At 36.1% G+C, this 20,040-nt stretch overlaps 2 protein-coding genes across 2 annotated transcripts; both read right to left on the bottom strand.

The window, feature by feature from the left end:
* Nucleotides 1–5,444: 5,444 nt before the first annotated feature.
* On the bottom strand, nucleotides 5,445–12,398 carry LOC126831367 (zinc finger protein 28-like). Its single transcript, XM_050561928.2, has 2 exons — nucleotides 12,384–12,398; nucleotides 5,445–7,585 (listed from the first exon to the last, which is right to left on the bottom strand). Exons 1-2 carry the CDS (start codon nucleotides 12,396–12,398, stop codon nucleotides 6,026–6,028), a joined length of 1,575 nt encoding a protein of 524 aa, XP_050417885.1. The 3' UTR covers nucleotides 5,445–6,025.
* Nucleotides 12,399–12,862: 464 nt separating this feature from the next.
* On the bottom strand, nucleotides 12,863–20,022 carry LOC126817336 (gastrula zinc finger protein XlCGF26.1). Its single transcript, XM_050544220.2, has 2 exons — nucleotides 19,868–20,022; nucleotides 12,863–17,836 (listed from the first exon to the last, which is right to left on the bottom strand). Exons 1-2 carry the CDS (start codon nucleotides 19,868–19,870, stop codon nucleotides 16,157–16,159), a joined length of 1,683 nt encoding a protein of 560 aa, XP_050400177.1. The 5' UTR covers nucleotides 19,871–20,022; the 3' UTR covers nucleotides 12,863–16,156.
* Between the last annotated feature and the right edge of the window lie 18 nt (nucleotides 20,023–20,040).

Genomic DNA, 20,040 nt, shown 5'->3' with positions numbered 1-20,040 from the left:
GTTATGTTGTGCACAGACGACCTTGGCATCAACAGAAAGCAAGAATACGTCTCACCGAAAGTCCTTGACATTGATAACGTTCGTGATGTCACAGTACCCCCCAAAATGAAATTCACAGACTTGGAGAACAATCGGAATAAAGTGTTTAGTAACGGTTGTGGCCTCCTCTAGCGTCTCGTACCGCCACACAACGTCTTCTCATGGATCTCAGAACATTAGTAAACACTACCCGAGGAAGACGTCGCCACTGCTCACGTGATCCACGTGACTTTACAATTTTATGAAATTGAAGGCGTCTTACTACTTACTATCGTTAGAAACACTTTAAAATTTATTTGATTTACCAGAAAGAAAAACTTGTTGAAATTCATCAGTGTCAAGTTTTTAATTTGGCTGAGTATATTTTTTTTTTTAGTTTTCAGTTCAAGTGACTTTAGCGTGAAATCTGAGTATCTGACAGCCATTGACTGAAATATAGCCCACTTCAATCTCCGATTCTGAATTAATATTTGATTGAGATATATTACAAGCAATTGTATTGTAATAGGCGTACGGGCTCGATGACAGTTAGGGGGGCAGAACCCGAAATGCCCGAAAAAATTTTGGGTTTAAAGACAGCGTCGCCGGTCTTCCTCAAGAGGCGAAGAAGCAGAGCTTACCTTGTATGACCCCCCCCCCCCAAGAAAATTTTGGTATATTTGACGGCTGCAAACACATTTTCCTGCTATTTCAGCCTGTGAACAAAGCAACTTCAAAGTGGACTATTATAGCCTAATTAAGATGGCGGACTCGAATTCCAATCAAAAGATCAATCATTTACAGTCCACGAAGACAGAATTTCAATTTGGTCCAGTATAGCCCACCTGGCTGACCCGAATTCCAAACAACCAATCAATCGTCGCGGGGTATGGGGGCCTCACCTTCATGGAGAAAATTTTGAAAATTTAACCAACGCATGTGCGTTTTCTGCTATTCTAGCCCATGTAAGCAACTCCAAAAGTATCCAATGGTTTTGTAACCGAAATCCCATTCTGAATTCCAACCATCAAATCAGACTGTTGCAGCTGCATTCACAAATAATAATCGATGCCCGAAAATTGTCGCACAAATTCGTGGTAATCAATTAAAAGCTAAGTAAAATTAGTGTTTTATTAAGGCTCGATGACAGTAAGGGAAGCAAAATGTAAGGGAGACACACGCGGAAAAAATATCACTCTGACATCACGCATCCAGGGATTTTCCATCAACGAGAATTGCTACGGGTCACTTCACTGGTGAATCTGTGACTTAGTTTCTGGGTGATTTCAATATATATATATAGAGCCAATCAAATGATAGATAACATTTTTATGATTATTATGATGCGTGATACCCCGAGATCTGGCAATTACAGCTGTAGAAAACAAGATTTATCTGTTTTGCTGACTGAAATTTGCTAAATATCGACTAAATATAGCCTACTTTTTTGTGGTATCATCCAGATTATAAATATTTGACATATTATCATTCAAATTATTACGATTTTAAAATAATCTTAGCTGACAATAACATGCAGATTTCAGTTTTAAAATTGGTACTAGTAATTCTGAAGGGAAAATACCGCTTATGAAGTCACTCAGATATGACTGAAAAGCACTTATTTCGGTGCCATGTCACGCATCGACTGGTATAGAGCATATTGATTACATTATTGACGTCGATCTCCGATTTTAAAATTCGATAACTTTGGATCTAATTAGAATATTTTGATGAAATAAAAAAATTGGGTAGCATTTTATGTATATTTTCACCAAATATTTTTTAAAAAATTTATTCTGTCATTTGAAACTTTGACGTCGATCTCGGATTTTAAAATTTGATAACTTTGGATCTAAAATTTATTCTGTCATTTGAAACTTTGATGTCGATCTCGGATTTTAAAATTCGATAACTTTGGATCTAATTAGAATATTTTGATGAAATAACAAAAATTGGGTAGCATTTTATGTATATTTTCACAAAATATTTTTAAAAAAAATTTATTCTGTCATTTGAAACTTTGACCTGAAACCCTTATAGATACTAAGATAGTAGCGCCCATGCGAATATTTAAGTAACGACCGGCGCCACCACTAGAGGGCTCAGACAGTGTTATGCACAGCTATGGACGATTTTCAACCCCACTCCATCTGTTTTTGGGTCATATTTTCGCCGAGCTAGTACAGACTTTCCTAACGGAGTTTGGATCGGAAACCGAGTGATTCTCTTAGAGAATATCCAAGCGTGTCTGAAAAAATGGTTAACGGCGGTTGACATGCGGTAAGTTGACTTTTAATAAATTGTTGAAGTTTTCTTTTTTATTGAAATTGTCTGATACGCGCTGATACGCTCAAAGTTTTACTTACAATTATGAAAATAAACACTAAATTAGTGATCTAAACTATTGCTGAGGACGGAAACACCCGTGGAAAGTGGCAATTCCTGGAAATTGGCACCGTGTCGGATTCCAAAGGGATGCAACTCCATCACAATACGGGTACAGACCACAGTTAATACCTCAACTGACTTTGACAAAATAAATGTTGCTTGTCGTTCAGTATGTATAATTAGATTTTTAAGTGTAATTTAAAATGCAGATGCAATTTTTGAAAATTGAATTAATACAGTCCATTATAGTTGACAGCATTTAGTGTTCCATAATGCTTGGGAAGAAAATATGTTTACCTGTTGCATATAGGTATTAATTTAATTTTGCAGGATTGTGTATTTATGAATGATGAGTGTGAGATTAAAATATATAGATTAATAAATCATAAATACATGAATATAGAGTTTGGTATGCATAATAATATTGCTGTGCTAGCTATATAAACTTTTAATTGACATAATGTTTTAAAATCTTTTGTATTTTCAGTAGTATGGTAGACCTGCGTTTTGGTACCTAGGGGAGTGTCAGCTTGGTATCAGCTTTGGAAGAAAAGTATATATTTCATGTCAATTTATTTAATACAATTAGCTTGATAAATAAATATGATCCTGATTGATAAATAATGTGTTTGTTTTTTTTAATTTTTTGGCAGGATAGCATTTTTTTTTTTTTTGGGGGGGGGGGGGGGGTGTAATATTTTCATTTTATTTTTATTCTTAGTTTATTCTTATTCTGTTTTGAATACTTTACTACGAAGTTTTGTTTTTAAATATTTTGAGATAATATTGTATCATTATTGATTATGTTTATGTTTAGTTAAAGTTACTATTTAATTTTCTGTATCGGTGTTTCAAACCTCAAAAAAATAAACTATTCAATGTATGTGTCATGTGCTTGTATGACTGTGTTGATACATAAATAAGCTTCATTTTTGTTAAATAATTATGTCTCTAGCTCTTTTCGTTTCTCAGATATGGAGTGGGGCTGAAAATCGAAGCAAAATGGCTGATTTCGCGAAAAGGGGGGGTCTGTCAGTTGGTGTTAACTAAACGGACAGCAACTCCGTCAATTCTGCTCCGATTTTTAACAAATTGGTGTTGTTACAATGCTGAGATATACAGCTTTGGGAAAATAATAGTGTTATAGACAACAAATTAATATTTAAAAATAGCTGCTTGTAGCTAGTTCAAGTTTACGTAATTATTTAATCTTCTGTACGGTTATTGCAAACATTAGAAAATAAACATCTCAACCTATGTGTAATGGGTTTGCATGATTGTGTTGGTGCGTAAATTAGCTTTATTATGGTGAAATAATTATGTCTCTAGGACTTTTGGTTTCTGAGATATGAAGTGGGGTTGAAAATTGAAGCAAAATGGCCAATTTTGCGAACAAGGGGTCTGCCAGTTTGCGTTACTAAATAGGCAGTAACTCAGTCAATTCTGCTAAGATTTTCATAAACTTGGTGTTGTTACAATACTAAGATGTACAGCTTTCGGAAAATAACAAGCTTCTAAAGAAGAAAATAATACTTAAAAATAGCTGCCGGTCGCTAATTTAAGGTTGATAAGTTTGGGACCAAAAATTCAACTCACCATTACGATGTCATCACCGTTAATTGTTGATGTTTACAACTGACCTCTATAGATCATACAAGTTGATATAACGTATCAATAAACGACTACTCGTGATGTAAACAGACAGCGTATATCGCATGAAGTGAGATCACACAAAGAAAACTGCCTTTCTTCACTATCCCATGTTCATTTCCGGAACAAGTTTGCGATAGTTGTATAATGAAATGAAATGTGGATCTATCCAACACGAATAACTCATAATGTTACAAGCTTGACAGCATTAGGCCACAAATCACTAATTATTTCCCCCATTGACTTTAATGTTAATTCTCGTCTCTTAGACCGTCTCTAACTTTTCCCCAAATTTTCGTTGGGTAGAACGCTTTCTGCCACAGATGAAGCAATATGTGGCAAACTCTTGCCCAAAAGCATGTTTGAGGTTCACCGTAGAAAACTTGAAATACACAAGCTGGAAGTAGAGGTAAGTAAACATGCAATTTTCCGCCCTACATTTCAACGTAACCAACCTCACAACTCTTGTATCCTTCCGCCTCAAATTCATGAATATTCACCAAAACCTGTCAGAAAATGTATTTACAAACCCTTTTCATCGATTCTACACCAAAAAATCAACAAAAATCACCATGCAAAGGGGGAAAAAGGGAAAGGGAGAGAAAGACTAAAAATAACTTTCGCCCTACATTCGGCGACGGGGTAGAAATATTTGGTGAGCTGTGTCCTATAAAGCTATTTCGTGCACACATGACGGAAAGTAATAACATATCCGTCCGCACATGATAGGAAGTAGTTATATTTATATCTGAAGAAACTTGTTATGTCTGCTGGGTTAGATCTATTTTGCAAGTGAGGTGGTCTCGGCACGGTGCGTTTAAATTTCTGTAGTGTAAACGTTATCCGGTCTGTGAATATTAGCCTGGATGCGTTGTCAACATTTGAGAATTATAGGTCTTTGTCTAGATTATCCGGTCTTTTACATTACCACCATAATTGTTTTCATCTGGATAATTTGCATAGGGATCGAAATTAAATTTCCTGTGAAGAGTTCCACATTTGGTATGTCTAGTACGATTCCCAGACCGGTTAATTTCGAGTAATGTAAACGGGTCCATTTTGCGGCTAAGTGTAAATGGGGCATAAGTTCCATCAAAATTGGATCGAAATTGTGACTTCTGGAGTGTGCACAAGCTAAAAACGTGATGTTTCGTACAATCAGGGGTCATAATCCATGAAGTTACAGTCCAATACATGCCAATATCGACAGAGGCCTCCGGTTTCCTCCCACTGCTAAAGACCCCTACGCGCAAGCGAATTATGTAAATAAAATTAAACCATATGTTAGTCCCGAAATGACGTAGTTTGTGTCAAGTCAGCTCCAACAGGGCTATATTGCGCCAAACATGGTGAATTTAACGAGACAAATTAAAACAATATCACAAAGATGTATTTATATATGTAAATAAAACAAATATCAAATCCTTTACAGATATAAATATTTAAAACACAACTCATGATACAATATATACAATTAAAATTTATTATAAAAATTTGTAGCCTTTAAAAATGTTGGGGATCACGTGGCTAAGTGGGTAAGACGCTAGCTCGCTAGCCTGGAGGTCGGGTGTTCGATCCCTGCATTGGCCGAGAAAGTTCATCCAGATTTTCCGGCGTGGTTCTCCCTTGTCAGTGATGCAGGACGGAGGGGCTGACAAGGAAAGCTGTCTAGTCATTCGGATGGGACGAAAAACCGACGTCCCGTGTACACATTGGCGTGCACGTAAAAGATCCCTTGGCAGTTGGAATTCGATATAAGAGTAGGCTGTAGTGCCGCTGTCCGGGCAAAATTTCCCTCATAGCACACTGTATGGCGTATGCCCGTCTTCATTAGCCCAGGTTAGGAGCAGAAAAGTAGGACGTTAAACTCCATTTCATTTCATTTAAAAATGTTAGCACTCCATCATATAGCCCGAGTTGGGCAAAAAGCTGTTGTACTGACAACAGTTCTAACTACACCATAAATTTATCATAGTTTTTCACTTGGATGCATTCTCATGTGTCTTTTCAGCAAACTACTCCTGCTGAATGATTTACTACAAACATCACATTTATAAGGTTTTAATCCCGTATGAATTCTTCTGTGTCGCTGCAGACCACCACTATCAGTGAAAGATTTACTACAAACATCACATTTATAAGGTTTTAATCCCGTATGAGTTCTTCTGTGTTGCTGTAGACCACCACTATCAGTGAAAGATTTACTACAAACATCACATGTAAAAAGTTTTTCTCCTATATGGGTTCTCTTGTGTTGTTGAAGACCACTACTATCAGTGAAGGGTTTATTACATATATCACATGTACAAGGCTTCTCTCCACTATGAATTCTGATATGTCTCTGCAGATCACTATGTCTTGAAAATGATTTACTACAAATATTACACGTAAAGGGTTTTTCACCAGTATGAATTCTGAAATGTCTCTGTAGTTTACAAATGTATGTGAATGATTTACTACAAACATCACATTTATAAAGTTTTTCTACTGTATGACTTTTTACATGTTCTTGTAGATATCTACTATTAGTAAATGATTTACTACAAACATCACATTTAAAACAGTTTTCACCAGTATGAATTCTCCTATGTCTCTGTAGATCGCTACGGTTAGTAAATGATTTACTACAAACATCACACGTAAAAGGCCTTTCTCCAGAATGATTTCTGATATGATTCTGAAGACGGCTATTTCTGGTAAATGATTTACAACAAACATCACATTTATAAAGTTTTTCACCAGTATGACTTCTGATATGTCTCTGTAGATCGCTACCGATAGTAAATGATTTAGTGCAAACATCGCACGTAAATGGTTTTTCACCAGTATGAATTCTGATATGTCTCTGTAGTTTACTACTGTATGTGAATGATTTACTGCAAACATCACATTTATAAGGTTTGTCTTTAATATGAGTTCTCTTGTGTTGCTGCAGCCCACTACAGTCAGTGAATGGTTTACTACAAACATCACACGTAAATGGTTTTTCACCAGTATGAATTCTGATATGTCTTTGTAGTTTACTATTGTATGTGAATGATTTACTACAAACATCACATTTAAAAGGTTTCTCTGTAATATGATTTTTTACATGAATTTTAAGATATTTGTTAGTAAATGATTTGCTACAAACATCATACTTTTTAAACTCTTGTGAACTGAGTATTTCTTTTTCATTGTTCTGGCTAAAAGTTTTCTCCCAATGTTTACCATGTTGTAAACCAGACTCCTCTTCTTTAACATGTTTTTCACAGTGTTTTTCTAAATCAGTTTCTAAATTAAATTCTTCATCACACAAATTACACTGATGAACTGTTTCAATGTCCCCAGCTTTCTCTTCTTTAACATGACAAAATTCATCTACATCATCAGTTTTCTCTTCTTTAAAACGAACATGACAATATTCATCTACGTCACCAGTTTTCTCTTCTTTAACATGCACTTTGTAGTGGTTTTCTAAACTACAAAAACTTTTAAAAATTTCATTACATATTGTACACTGATGAAAAGTTATTACATCATTAGTTTCCTGTAATATATAAAAGTTATAACATCATTAGTTTCCTGTAATATATATATAAGTTATAAAATCATTACTGTCTGTTCCAGGCGATACTACGACTCGAAAATTGCTTACTATTTCTTCAATTTTTAATTAAAATGGTTAAAACTTAACGACCTACCTGGAATTGTCACCCTGTTACTTTCTTAGTCGAACCTTAACGCCAATAAGGTAGATAAAATCCTTTATTCTCTTGTAAATTTCACATTTTTCGACACCATCAATTTCTCAGAACATAAACATTACCAATGCGCTTGCGTAAGTTGGGTCACTCGTATATCATGTAGGGGTATAAGGTATTCCACAAATCAGGTGCATTCGGTTAATAATATTTGTGCGGGAGGATTCGCCCGTTTGTTTTGCGACAGTGTGAGTGGTGTGTGTGGGTGTGTATGTGTGTGTGTGTCTAGGTTTATTTGGTTACCGGTATTTTAATATTCCTTAGATATTAATAGTATTGCATGTCTCCTAAAATATTCCTCACAGAACAAACACTTATTTTCAGCATTAGATGGCATGTTAACCTTTCTGATAAAGTGTAAATTTGTACAATATCTTATAATTGTATGGAATTAAATAGTTTTGATTAACGGTATCTATTTTTATTTATATTCGCGTTTCACAGGCACACAAGATTTGTTTCAGATATTGTCGTAGAATTGATAGAAAAAAACGAATCGTAGAAAATATAATTCCTTGAATAATGGATCATCCTTTCATCACATGCATTTGCAAGTGCACGATGATGCGTGTATATAAGAAGGTGGATACTGGGTAAGTGATTATTGTTATTTACAATTTCAAGATGAAGATTACGCGAGATGTGAACCAATGTATCAATCATTTATTTACTTATTTTGAGAAACAGAGTAAAATGAATTATAGACGATATAAAAGTTCCAAAAAAGAGATTGCCTACGCATTGAATATACCCTTAATAAAGAAAAAGCAAGGTTAACAAATGTACAACAAAATTAGATAATTTTGACCTGATGACAATAAGAGAGACCATCCATAAACTACACGACAATGGCCAGTATGTAAGTTTAGTTCATTTAAATGTTTCATCATTGCTATTCGACTTTCATACATACATGTTCTGCATTCAATAAACTTGATTTAATGATTATCTATATAACATTATACGACGCTACGCGTCAACATAGCACCAAGAAATACCCCCACCAGTGAGTGGATTGAAATTTGTTTGCAGCTTTGATAACATGAGATATTGTACATGCATGCAGAATTATTAAGAATGGTGACCTTACATCGTCCTCCTCAACAATATATGACCGACGACATAGCCCATCAGCATGGACATTTAGTCTTACGGTTACCAGTAAGGCACTGCGAGTTAAACCAAATAGAGATAATTCAAGGTAATACTTAACACTGAAATTTGGATGGCAGTCAAGTTAACGGCATTGAAAAGAATAATAAATCTTTTCTTATCTGCGATGTTAAAAAGGGTTAAAACATTCATTTATGAAAGCTTTTACTACACCTTATAATATTTTAAAGTGTCTCCACATTAAATCAAAAATACTTTCATTTTAGCACAAGAAAAGGCCTATGTCGCCCTAAGAAACACCAATCTTAAGATCAAAGACGTTAAGCGTCTGTTCCTGGAGGCCAATACTAGTGTGACAACTGGAAACTGGACTAAGGCATGTCAACACGTCATAGACAAGGTGGAGGATCGGTTTGGGGAAGCGGGAAGATTGAATGAGGAAGTACCACCAGTCGTGATTTCATTCGGGAGTGACAGAAAGTATGAATGTGAGGTTGAGGATTTGGGCGAGAATGTCAGTGTAAGAGTGATAGTGAAAATGTTGCTGAGAATATGGATGGCGGAGGTGTTGCGAATGAAGATTCGAGTGATGATGATATAAACGTGTGTAGGGTATGTGATTGTGAGAACCCACCGGGAAGTGAATCGGATGCGATTGTGGATTGGGTGGGCTGTGATTTGTGTGAAGGGTGGATGCATGTGAAAGTACTGGGAAAGAGATTGATGTAACCGCAAGTGTAGTGAAGTGTGTAGATTGTGTGCGTAAATTGTATTATAGATAGCGTGAATGTAGGCCAGGCAACTTTTGTAATATATATTGTATATAGTCTGGGCATTTTCTGTGAATTTGTGTAAATAAATGATTTCTATAAAACGGTTTATTTTCCGTTTTCTTGTTTAAAAGGTAGACTTGCATAAATTGAATTAAGTACAAGATGAATCAAAAAGAATAAATTAAATGTGAAACAAAAAAAAAACACCCGTGGTCTGAACACAAAAACGCAATTACGTGCACTTGATCTATCAGGAGTTGACCTTGTGTGGCTACTACCCCGTTCCGTTTTCTGTTGTATTATCACTTGCTTAGGGGCATTTCACAAATTTAATATCTAAGTCAGTGGAGTTAACAACTGTGGTCTGAAACCAAATAGCAAATTTATATTACCTCCCGTAAATAGCTCATTAAAGCAAGTTATATTCTACTGAGCCGAAACAACTATTTAAACATGCAAGTAGGACGAAACGACCCCAAGTCAAATCCACACCCCTGTTCGATTTGGTTTATTCCAAATAACTAGGTCAAGCATGGCTGTCTTCGATACCGCGAAGTAAATAAACAACGATTTTTCAAGAGAGAAAGGTTATATAGCTTGATCTGAAATTAGTTAACGTGTGGTAGAAAGTAAAGGGGTGACAATTCCATGTAGGTCGTTCAGTTTTAACCATTTTAATTAAAAATTGAAGAAATGGCAAGCAATTTTCGAGTCGTAGTGTTGCCTGGAACAGACAGTAGTCTCCTGTAATACAGTATATATAAAAGTTATAACGTAGGGGTCTTTAGTAGTAGGCGGAAACCGGAGGACCCAGAGAAAACCCACGAGGTTGGACAGGCGACCTTACTCCTTAAGGGCAAGGTAAAGTGACACCATCTAGTTGCATACTAGTCTCAACACCAACATGCCTGAAGATATTATTTCCAAACACAAAATAGTGGCCCTTGGATACAAAAGTCCAAAATAAACTCTATTACTCACAATACACTATTTCATTGTCAATAGCCCTTTAATTCGTACATCTGAGTGTTATCGTGTAAAGGAAAATTTCAGTTTCATCACTTTCTTTCCCAATTGCGGTTACACCTACAGACAAAATGATAAAACTTGGGGACAGCTATTATCTCTCTATTTATACCCTGATCTGTGTAGTACAGTCGTTGAGTCTTAGATTTTTGAGTTCCTATTTCCTTGTAGTGTGAGATTTCCACGTCCCTATTTCCTTGTAGTATGAGATTTCCACGTCCATGCTACCACGGGGTTGGGATCTGCCATTTTCTTTTTCAATCTCGAAAATGACCATTGATATCTTTCAGTACTGAATGGACGGTATATTTGCTTCATATTTACCAAAGTTATAAATTCAAAAGTCATTATTTTTGATTTCCATCCATTTCTTACTGTTCAGTATCATCTCAAGCACGTTTAGACACCAAAGGTGTTGTGAATGATATTTTGAGGACCCCCCCCGCCCCGATTTCAGGTGTTCGGACAATTTTTGTCACGTTACCTTGCCCTTAACAATTTTAAAAAAATTCGCAAAAGTTAAGAAAAGTCTATTTTGTAACTTAATTCATTTGCCCCGATGTCATCCCACCTAGTGATAGTAACATCCATGCGAATATTGACGGTTGATAGGTTTGGGTCCAATAATTCAACTCACCATGTTATCATTAATTGTTGATGTTTACAACTGACCTCTATAGATCACACAAATTGATATAACGTATCAATAAAACACTACTCGTGTGGTAAACAGACGGTGTATATCGCATGAAGTGAGATCGCACAAAGAAAACTGTCTTTCTTCACTATCCCATGTTCATTTCCGGAACAACTTTGGGATAGTTGTATAATGAAATAAGATGTGGATCTATCCAACACGAATAACTCATAATGTTAGACACTTGACAGCATACGACTATTACGTGCGCACATGACGGAAAGTAATAATATTTCCGTCTGCGCATGATAGGAAGTAGTTATATTTATATCTGTCGAGACTGGTTATGTCTGCAGGGTTGAATCTATTTTGCAAGTAAGGTGGTCTCGGCACGGTGTGCTTAAATTTCCGTAGTATAAACGCTATCCAGTCTGAGAATATTAGTCTGGATGCGTTGTCATCATTAGAGAATGATAGGTCATTTTCTAGATTATCTGGTATTTTACAATATCACAAAGTCTAAGGGAGGTAACTAGGCCTAAAACAAGATGTTGACACCTATGAAATTAATTTAAGAATGCCATTTTAGAAAATCCATTTGATTGCATTGCCAGTTCAATATCCAACATTCTTAATTTTTTTTACTTATCTAATTCGACGTCACGATTCATGTTTCTTTATATTAATACAAGAATTATGGGATTTATTGTGTCAAGGGACGCCACTCCTTGACATTGCCAAAAATACTGGATAATCAAAGAGAGAGAGAGAGAAAAATGGGGTTTAACGTCCACTCGACACATACTAGGTCATTTCGGGACCAACATATGGTTTAATTTTATTTCAATAATTCGCTTGCATGTGGGGGTCTTTAGCAGTGGGAGGAAACTGGAGAAAACCCATGAGGTTGGACAGGCGACCCTACTCCTTGTCACGTACAACCAGGGATTCGAAACCCCGCCAGTTGACTCAATGACAGACTTATATGATACAGCGTGCACACGCTAACCATTTAGCCAACCAATCCCCCCTTACTGGATAATCAACCATGTTGAAGACTAGGAGGTTCTGGATGCCCGAGACTAGTCTGAGAACGGTTCTCAATAGGGATTACTGCGAATGCGCCAAATGCACCTTGACCTTTTTTCAACGCAAACTTTGATAGTTGTCATCAGTTCTGTCAAAATGACTGCCCAAACTAAGTCAACTACCATAATTGTTTTCATCCGAGTAATTTGTATAGGTATCGAAATTAACTTTTCTGTGAAGAGTTCCACATTTGGTGTGTCTGATAAGATTCTCAGACTGGTCATTTTAGAGTAATGTAAACAGGTCCACTTCGCGGCTCAGTGTAAATGGGGCATAAGTTTCATTAAAATCGGATAGAAATACAGTAGAACTTGTATTAAGCAAGCACCCAAGGGAAATTTAAAAATGCTTGCTTAATGGAGGTGCTCTTTGACTAGAGGTATCCAATTTTGCCCCAACCCCTACCACAAAAAATAAAGATATATTTTTTATTCATGTAGTATAACAATAACAATACATGTACTTTTTTTTATCTAGTTGTGAATTCAAAGTACAATGTAGTCGCGTATACATGTTTGTTTAGTAATACTGGATCTCTGGCCCCCAATATTTCTTTTACTTTCATCATACTGAATCATAGCGTCTAAAAGCGTTTCAAAATGCCGTGAATTTGATGATTTCCCACCCCAACTATTTAAGCGATTACGCGACCACTTAATAAAATCTCGGTGCTTTTTGTGCTGACATAAATTAATTACGCTTGGGTGCATTGGGAGCGAACATCAATACTTGCATCGATAAATTTGACCGTCGCTGAATCTTGCGCCGAACGAAAATACGTTACTCAAATCTCGAACATAACTTCTGTAAACTTGCCATTTTGTACCAACCTTCGATACTACTGTCTACCATTATGATGCATTTGATAATATTTATCCATTTTTGTGAAGAAAATCGATGAATTAATTTTATTTTATCAAAAAAGCACATGAACAAAAAACCATCGCTGATATTATCACCGATTTACTGGGGGTGTAACTCTGTATGTAATATTATAGGGGGCGCTAAAACGTCTGTTTAACAACAAAGTGGCAATGGAAAAGAAATACTAGATGATCGTGACAAAACTTGGTACTTTCATTTTATTCAATCAGTATCAAATAATGTGTCGTTACGCGTGAAAACAATGATCAGGTTAGTCATTTAATAAAACAAAAGATTAATAAACAAATAATCCCAGGGTGATTGTTATTTTTACATTTCATTTTACCTGATCAGTGGGGGTCCAATTAATTAACTACTACTCACGGGATTAGCGGGCATGTTACAAAGAAAGAACGACAAGATGGTATCATTCAACAATGGCCGTTGAATGGGCGATGTTTTGTTGAATTTATTAGTAAAATAGTGACCGTTGAAACAGTAGAATTTTTACGGGGGGAATTAAACGTGATGCCCGCCCGTTGCACGCGTTAAACAGGTGCGTGTTTAGTAGGGGTTAAATTACTTAAAAATAGCGCGAGTGGATTTTTTGGTGCTCGTTGAAGCAAGTGTTCGCTGATTAGGAGTGCACGCCCGAGCAAGTTCTACTGTAGTGACTTCTGGAGTGGCCACAAGCGGAGTTATGACCCCTTGAAGAAGAATGTGGTCTCCATGGCAATTGCTACCAATGTTCATTAACAAAGTCTCGATTATTTGACAATCATCCTATATGAAAATGAAATGAAATGGGGTTTAACGTCCTACTCCTAAAATGGGCTAACGAAGACGGGCATACGCCATACAGTGTGCTATGAGGGAAATTTTGGCCGGACAGCGGCACTACGGCCTACTCTTATATCAAATTCCAATTGTCAAGGGATCTTTTACGTGCACGCCAATGAAATGGGGTTTAACGTCCTACTGTTCTGCTCCTAAAATGGGCTAATGAAGACGGGCATACGCCATACAGTGTGCTATGAGGGAAATTTTGCCCGGACAGCGGCACTACAGCCTACTCTTATATCAAATTCCAATTGTCAAGGGATCTTTTACGTGCACACCAATTTGTACATGGGACCTCGGTTTTTCGTCCCATTCGAACGACTAGACAGCTGTCCTTCGGATGGGACGAAAAACCGAGGTCATCCAATATGATAATACTATATGTTTATATAGGTTATTTAAGTTCTCTGAATGGTGTTTTGCTTAAGGGGGGAGGCCACCCCTTAATGTATTGAAGTCATTACCTACAAATGAGTGACAGCTAGATTTTAAATGGAGTATGATGGCACGACAGCTACAATGAGTCTATATTGCACCAAACATATGTTGAATTTAACGAGACAAATTAAAACAATATCACAGAGATGTATTTATATATGTCAATAAAACAAATTACAAATCCTTTACAGATATAAATATTTAAAACTCAACCCATGATACAATATATACAATTAAAATTTATATACAATCAGAACGTCCTAATGTTCTGCTCCGAACTGGGCTAAATATATATAATTAAAATTTATTATAAGAATTTGTCTCCTTTAGAAATGTTAGCACTCTATCAAATCTGACATAGTACGGGATCGTTACAATATGTCGGATTGCGCAGAGTGTCGAAATACCCAGTTTTATCAAAACTGCAAGTATTATTGTAACTTCTAAAACCGGAAGTATTATTATAATGTAGCTTTGAATCCCCAGAATGTTATTTCCTTTAAAATGATAAATCTTTCTGTACATTCAAAATGTTATTACATTAATATATAGGATGTTAAACCCCATATCATTTCATTTCACATTAAAATAATGGGAGAGAAAGAGAGAGAATTCTACTACAGATTTGGGGGGTTGGATGGCTGAATGGTTAGCGCGCGCTGTATCATACGGTCTGTCATTGAGTCAACTGGTGGGGTTTCGATTCCCCGGTTGTAAGTGACAAGGAGTAGGGTCGCCTGTCGAACCTCGTGGGTTTTCTCCGGTTTCCTCCCACAGTTAAAGACCCTTACGCACAAGCGAATGATTGAAATAAAATTGAACCATGTGTTAGTCCCGAAATGACCTAGTTTGTGTCGAGTGGATGTTAAACCCCATTTCTCTCCCTCTCTACAATAACAAAGCATGTATTCATGTAAACATTTAAAGTCGCTTGCTTTTGATTTTCAGATGCATACTGTAACGCCGAGTCCTGGACGCAATCCTCTAGCACTCAAATCTAATCGACCATCGCATTGTCCTTAATCTGGGCAAATGTTTTTATTTCATTAACCATGCGTGGGCATTTGGAATAGGTCAAGTCTGTCGTTAATTTATCTTCGTCATCGTCTCTGTCTTCAGTTGATTGCACGCTTATCTTTACTGTCATTGATAACCTGTCATTCTTTCTGTTGTTGACGGTTGAGTTTTTTGAGCCAATCAGAATAATTACCACTTGTCATCCAAGCCTTGCGATTGGCCGACCAATTGACTGGCAGGTCAAAATTGTTTTCAGGAGAATACCCTTCAACAAGAGTCGGAATGCGCATGCAGAATTCTTCAACGCTTTGCAGGACGATCACACATTTTACATTTACAGGATTATACAATGTTGATTCAATGCAAATCATGTGACGGGACAGCTGATTGATGTCGTAATTCGGAATATTCAGAGTATGGATTACTCAAAAGATGTTTTAAATGAAGTAATCAGGAAATAAATCCAGACATGAAAATGATGTCAGATTTCACAGAGTGCCAGAATATTCAGAGGTCGGATGTACATTAACTCCAGTTCTTACTACACCGTAATTTTTTTTTTATGGTTTTTCACTTGGATGCATTCTCATGTGTCTTTTCAGCAAACTACTCCTTGTGAATGATTTACTACAAACATCACATTTATATGGTTTTTGACCAGTATGAATTCTTATGTGTCTCTGTAAATGACTATGGTATATAAATGCCTTACTACAAACATCACACTTATGAGGTTTTTCGCCACTATGATTTCTCATGTGTGTTTGTAGACTAGTACTATTACTAAATGCTTTACTACAAACATCACATTGATAAAGTTTTCCATCAATATGAATCCACTTGTGTTTCTGGAGAGTACTGCTGTCAGTAAATGATGTACTACAAACATCACACTTATACGGCTTTTCGCCTGTATGAATTCTCATGTGTCTCTGTAGATTACCCCTCTCTGTGAATGATTTACTACAAACATCACATTTATAAGGCTTTAATCCCGTATGAGTTCTTCTGTGTTGCTGTAGACCACCACTATCAGTGAAAGATTTACTACAAACATCACAATTATACGGCTTTTCGCCAGTATGAATTCTGATATGTCTCCGAAGATGAGTACTTTCAGTAAATGATTTACAACAAACATCACATGTAAAAGGCTTTTTTCCTATATGGGTTCTCTTGTGTTGTTGAAGACCACTACTATCAGTGAAGGGTTTATTACAAATATCACATGTAAAAGGCTTCTCGCCACTATGAATTCGAATATGTCTCTGAAGGTGACAATTTCTAGCAAATGATTTATAACAAACATCACATTTAAATGGTTTTTGTCCACTGTGAATTCTGATATGTCTCTGTAGTGGACTACACTGAGTAAATGATTTACTACAAATATTGCATGTAAAAGGCCTTTCACCAGTATGAATTCTGATATGTCTTTGTAGATCGCAATTGAGAGTAAATGATTTACTGCAAACATCACACGTAAATGGTTTTTCACCAGTATGAATTCTGATATGTCTCTGTAGATCCGTTCGGTTAGTAAATGATTTACTACAGACATCACATTTGCAAGGTTTTTCCCGTGTATGATTTTTCAAATGAATTTTAAGGTAATATTTGTTAAATGATTTGCTACAAACATCACACTTCTTAAACTCTTGTGAATTGTGTATTTCTTTTTCATTATCCTGGTTAAAACTTTCCTCCCAATGTTTACCATGTTGTAAAACAGATTCCTCTTCTTTAACATGCATTTCACAGTGTTTTTCTAAATCAGTTTCAGATTTAAATTCCTCATCACACAAATTACACTGATAAACAGTTTCAATATCTTCAGTTTTCTCTTCTTTGACATGACAATATTCATCTACATCATCAGTTTCCTCTTCTTTAACATGACAATATTCATCTACATCATCAGTTTTCTCTTTTTTAACATGACAATCTTCATCTAAATCATAAGTTTTCTCTTCTTTAACATGACGATATTCATCTACACCAACAGTTTTCTCTTCTTTAACATGACAATTTTCATCTACATCATCAGTTTTCTCTTCTTTAACAGGACAATATTCATCTACATCATCAGTTTTCTCTTCTTTAACAGGACAATATTCATCTACATCATCAGTTTTCTCTTCTTTAACATGCACTTTGAAGTGGTTTTCCAAATCATAAGAATGTTGAAAAATTTCATCACATTTTGTACACTGATGAAATGTTATAACACCATTAGTTTCCTGTAAAATATAAAAGTTATAACATCATTAGTTTCTGTAATATATAAAAGTTATATACCCCAGTTGACCTAAAATGGTGATACACTACCCAGTACTTTAAAATGATAAGCCAATAGCTGCACACCAGTATAATTAATGCAACGAATGGCATTAATGCAGGCATGTTCCTGAAGCAACGACTGCAAGTTTTACAACATCTTGACATTGCTTGTTTACTTCACATTTCCCGAACTTATAACTATTTTATCTACAGATATGTGCGCAGCACCGTCCAATCAGAGGTTGTGACATCGCGACCCCCACAGAAACCTTGACATTGAATGAACCTTGAACTTTGCAACTCGATTATCACAGGTAGACATTTTAGCTTGAAAGCGCAAGATTTGGTATTCACGACGATCGAGGAATCTGATAGGCTGACAAGCTGCACTTGTACCCAATCGAAATTAGTGCTGAAATATGAGGGTATTACGTGAAGGCCTTGATAAGATGTACGTAGTTAAAGCCTTCTATTGAAGATGGGATACAAGTTGTATCAGGAATATAGTCATGGATGTATCTTTAACGCGAACGACTCACAAACGACATATGCAAAGTATAATTCAATTTGTAATTTTTGACTGATGTAAATCTATATCAATGTAAAATATTTCAAATGTACTTTCTAAACTCGACTAAGATTATTTCCAAAACATGGATCAGGGTTGAATTAATAGCAGAATCAAAATCTAATTTTGTTAGGTGGTCAAAGACAAATTGTTTTCAATTTTAATCAGTGATTCAAACGGGTGTCATTTACCTTTCGTGAAGTCATGTAAATTTGCTGATTCAAAAATAATCATGTAAATTTTTATAAATATGTTTCATATACACCACAGTGGAGCAGCTATTAGTTCATTTATCAAAAGGGAGCCATGGTGGCTAGGTGGTTAAGACGCTGGCTCGCTAGCCTAGAGGTTGGGTGTTTGATCCCTGCATTGGCCGAGAAAGTTCATCCAGATTTTCCGACGTGGTTTTCCCTTGTCAGTGGTGCAGTATGGAGGGCCTGACAAGGACAGCTGTCTAGTCGTTTGGATGGGACGACAAACCAAGATCCTGTGTACACATTAGCGTGCACGTATAAGATCCCCTGGCAGTTGGAACTCGATATAAGAGTGGGCGATAGTGCCGTGGCCCGTGCAAAATTTCCCTCATAGTACACTGTATGGTGTATGCCCGTCTTCATTAGCCCAGTATAGGAGCAGAACAGTAGGACGTTAAACCCCATTTCATTTCATTTATAAAAGCCTTGCACTCTGTAAGAAATAAAGGATTCTTAATATCTAATGAAATAATTTGGGTCAATCGATTTTCTGCGCAAACATCATCAAGAAAGGTTTTAAAATGGTTGGCCATATAATTTACAATTGCGGCATTGTGGAAAATGATATTAAACAGGCGGTGAGAGAGAGAGATAGAAAGAGAAATGTGGTTTAACATCCCCTAGACACAAACTAGGTCATTTCGGGACTAACACATGGTTCAACATTATTTCAATAATTTGCTTGCACTTAGAGGTCTTCCGCAGTGGGAGGAAACCGGAGGACCCGGAGAAAACCCACGAGGTTAGACAGGTGGTCCTACTCCTTGTCATATACAACTGGGCAATCGAAACTACGTCAGTTGACTCAATGATAGACCTTATGATACAATGTGCACACGCTAACCATTCGGCCATCCAAACCCCCATTATAAAATGTTGATGTTATAAAGAGTAATTGAATATTTTATTGTTGACTACATGACATGTAATAAAGATTTGCTGTTATGTACTTACCTGTAAAATAAATAATAATGACAAATAAAAAACAACGTTTATTAACGTAGCGTGTTAATAAATTCAGAAGTAGTATATCCATATAAGTGTTTTTAATTTGTGAAATCTACCTCTACATGTCTTTATAATTTTTTTTTTTTCTGTCATTTGAAACTTTGACCTGAAACCCTTATGCTATTACTGGGGATAATTTTGGGTCCAAAAGATCAACTTACCATTATGATGTTATCCCCGTCAGTTGTTGAAGTTTACATCCGAGCTCTATAGAAATTCAGGTTGATTTAACGCCTCAAAACAAGAAAATAAATAAATAACAGGACCTGTGTTGGAAAATCACCATAAGTAACCATAAAGAAAACCGCCTTTCCTTTCTGTCCTATCGTCATTT

This window comes from Patella vulgata, chromosome 1, assembly GCF_932274485.2.
Source record: "Patella vulgata chromosome 1, xgPatVulg1.2, whole genome shotgun sequence".
Classification (NCBI taxonomy): domain Eukaryota; kingdom Metazoa; phylum Mollusca; class Gastropoda; family Patellidae; genus Patella; species Patella vulgata.
The sequence above is the reverse complement of the archived record's forward strand: the minus strand, read 5'-3'. Positions and strand labels throughout refer to the sequence as shown.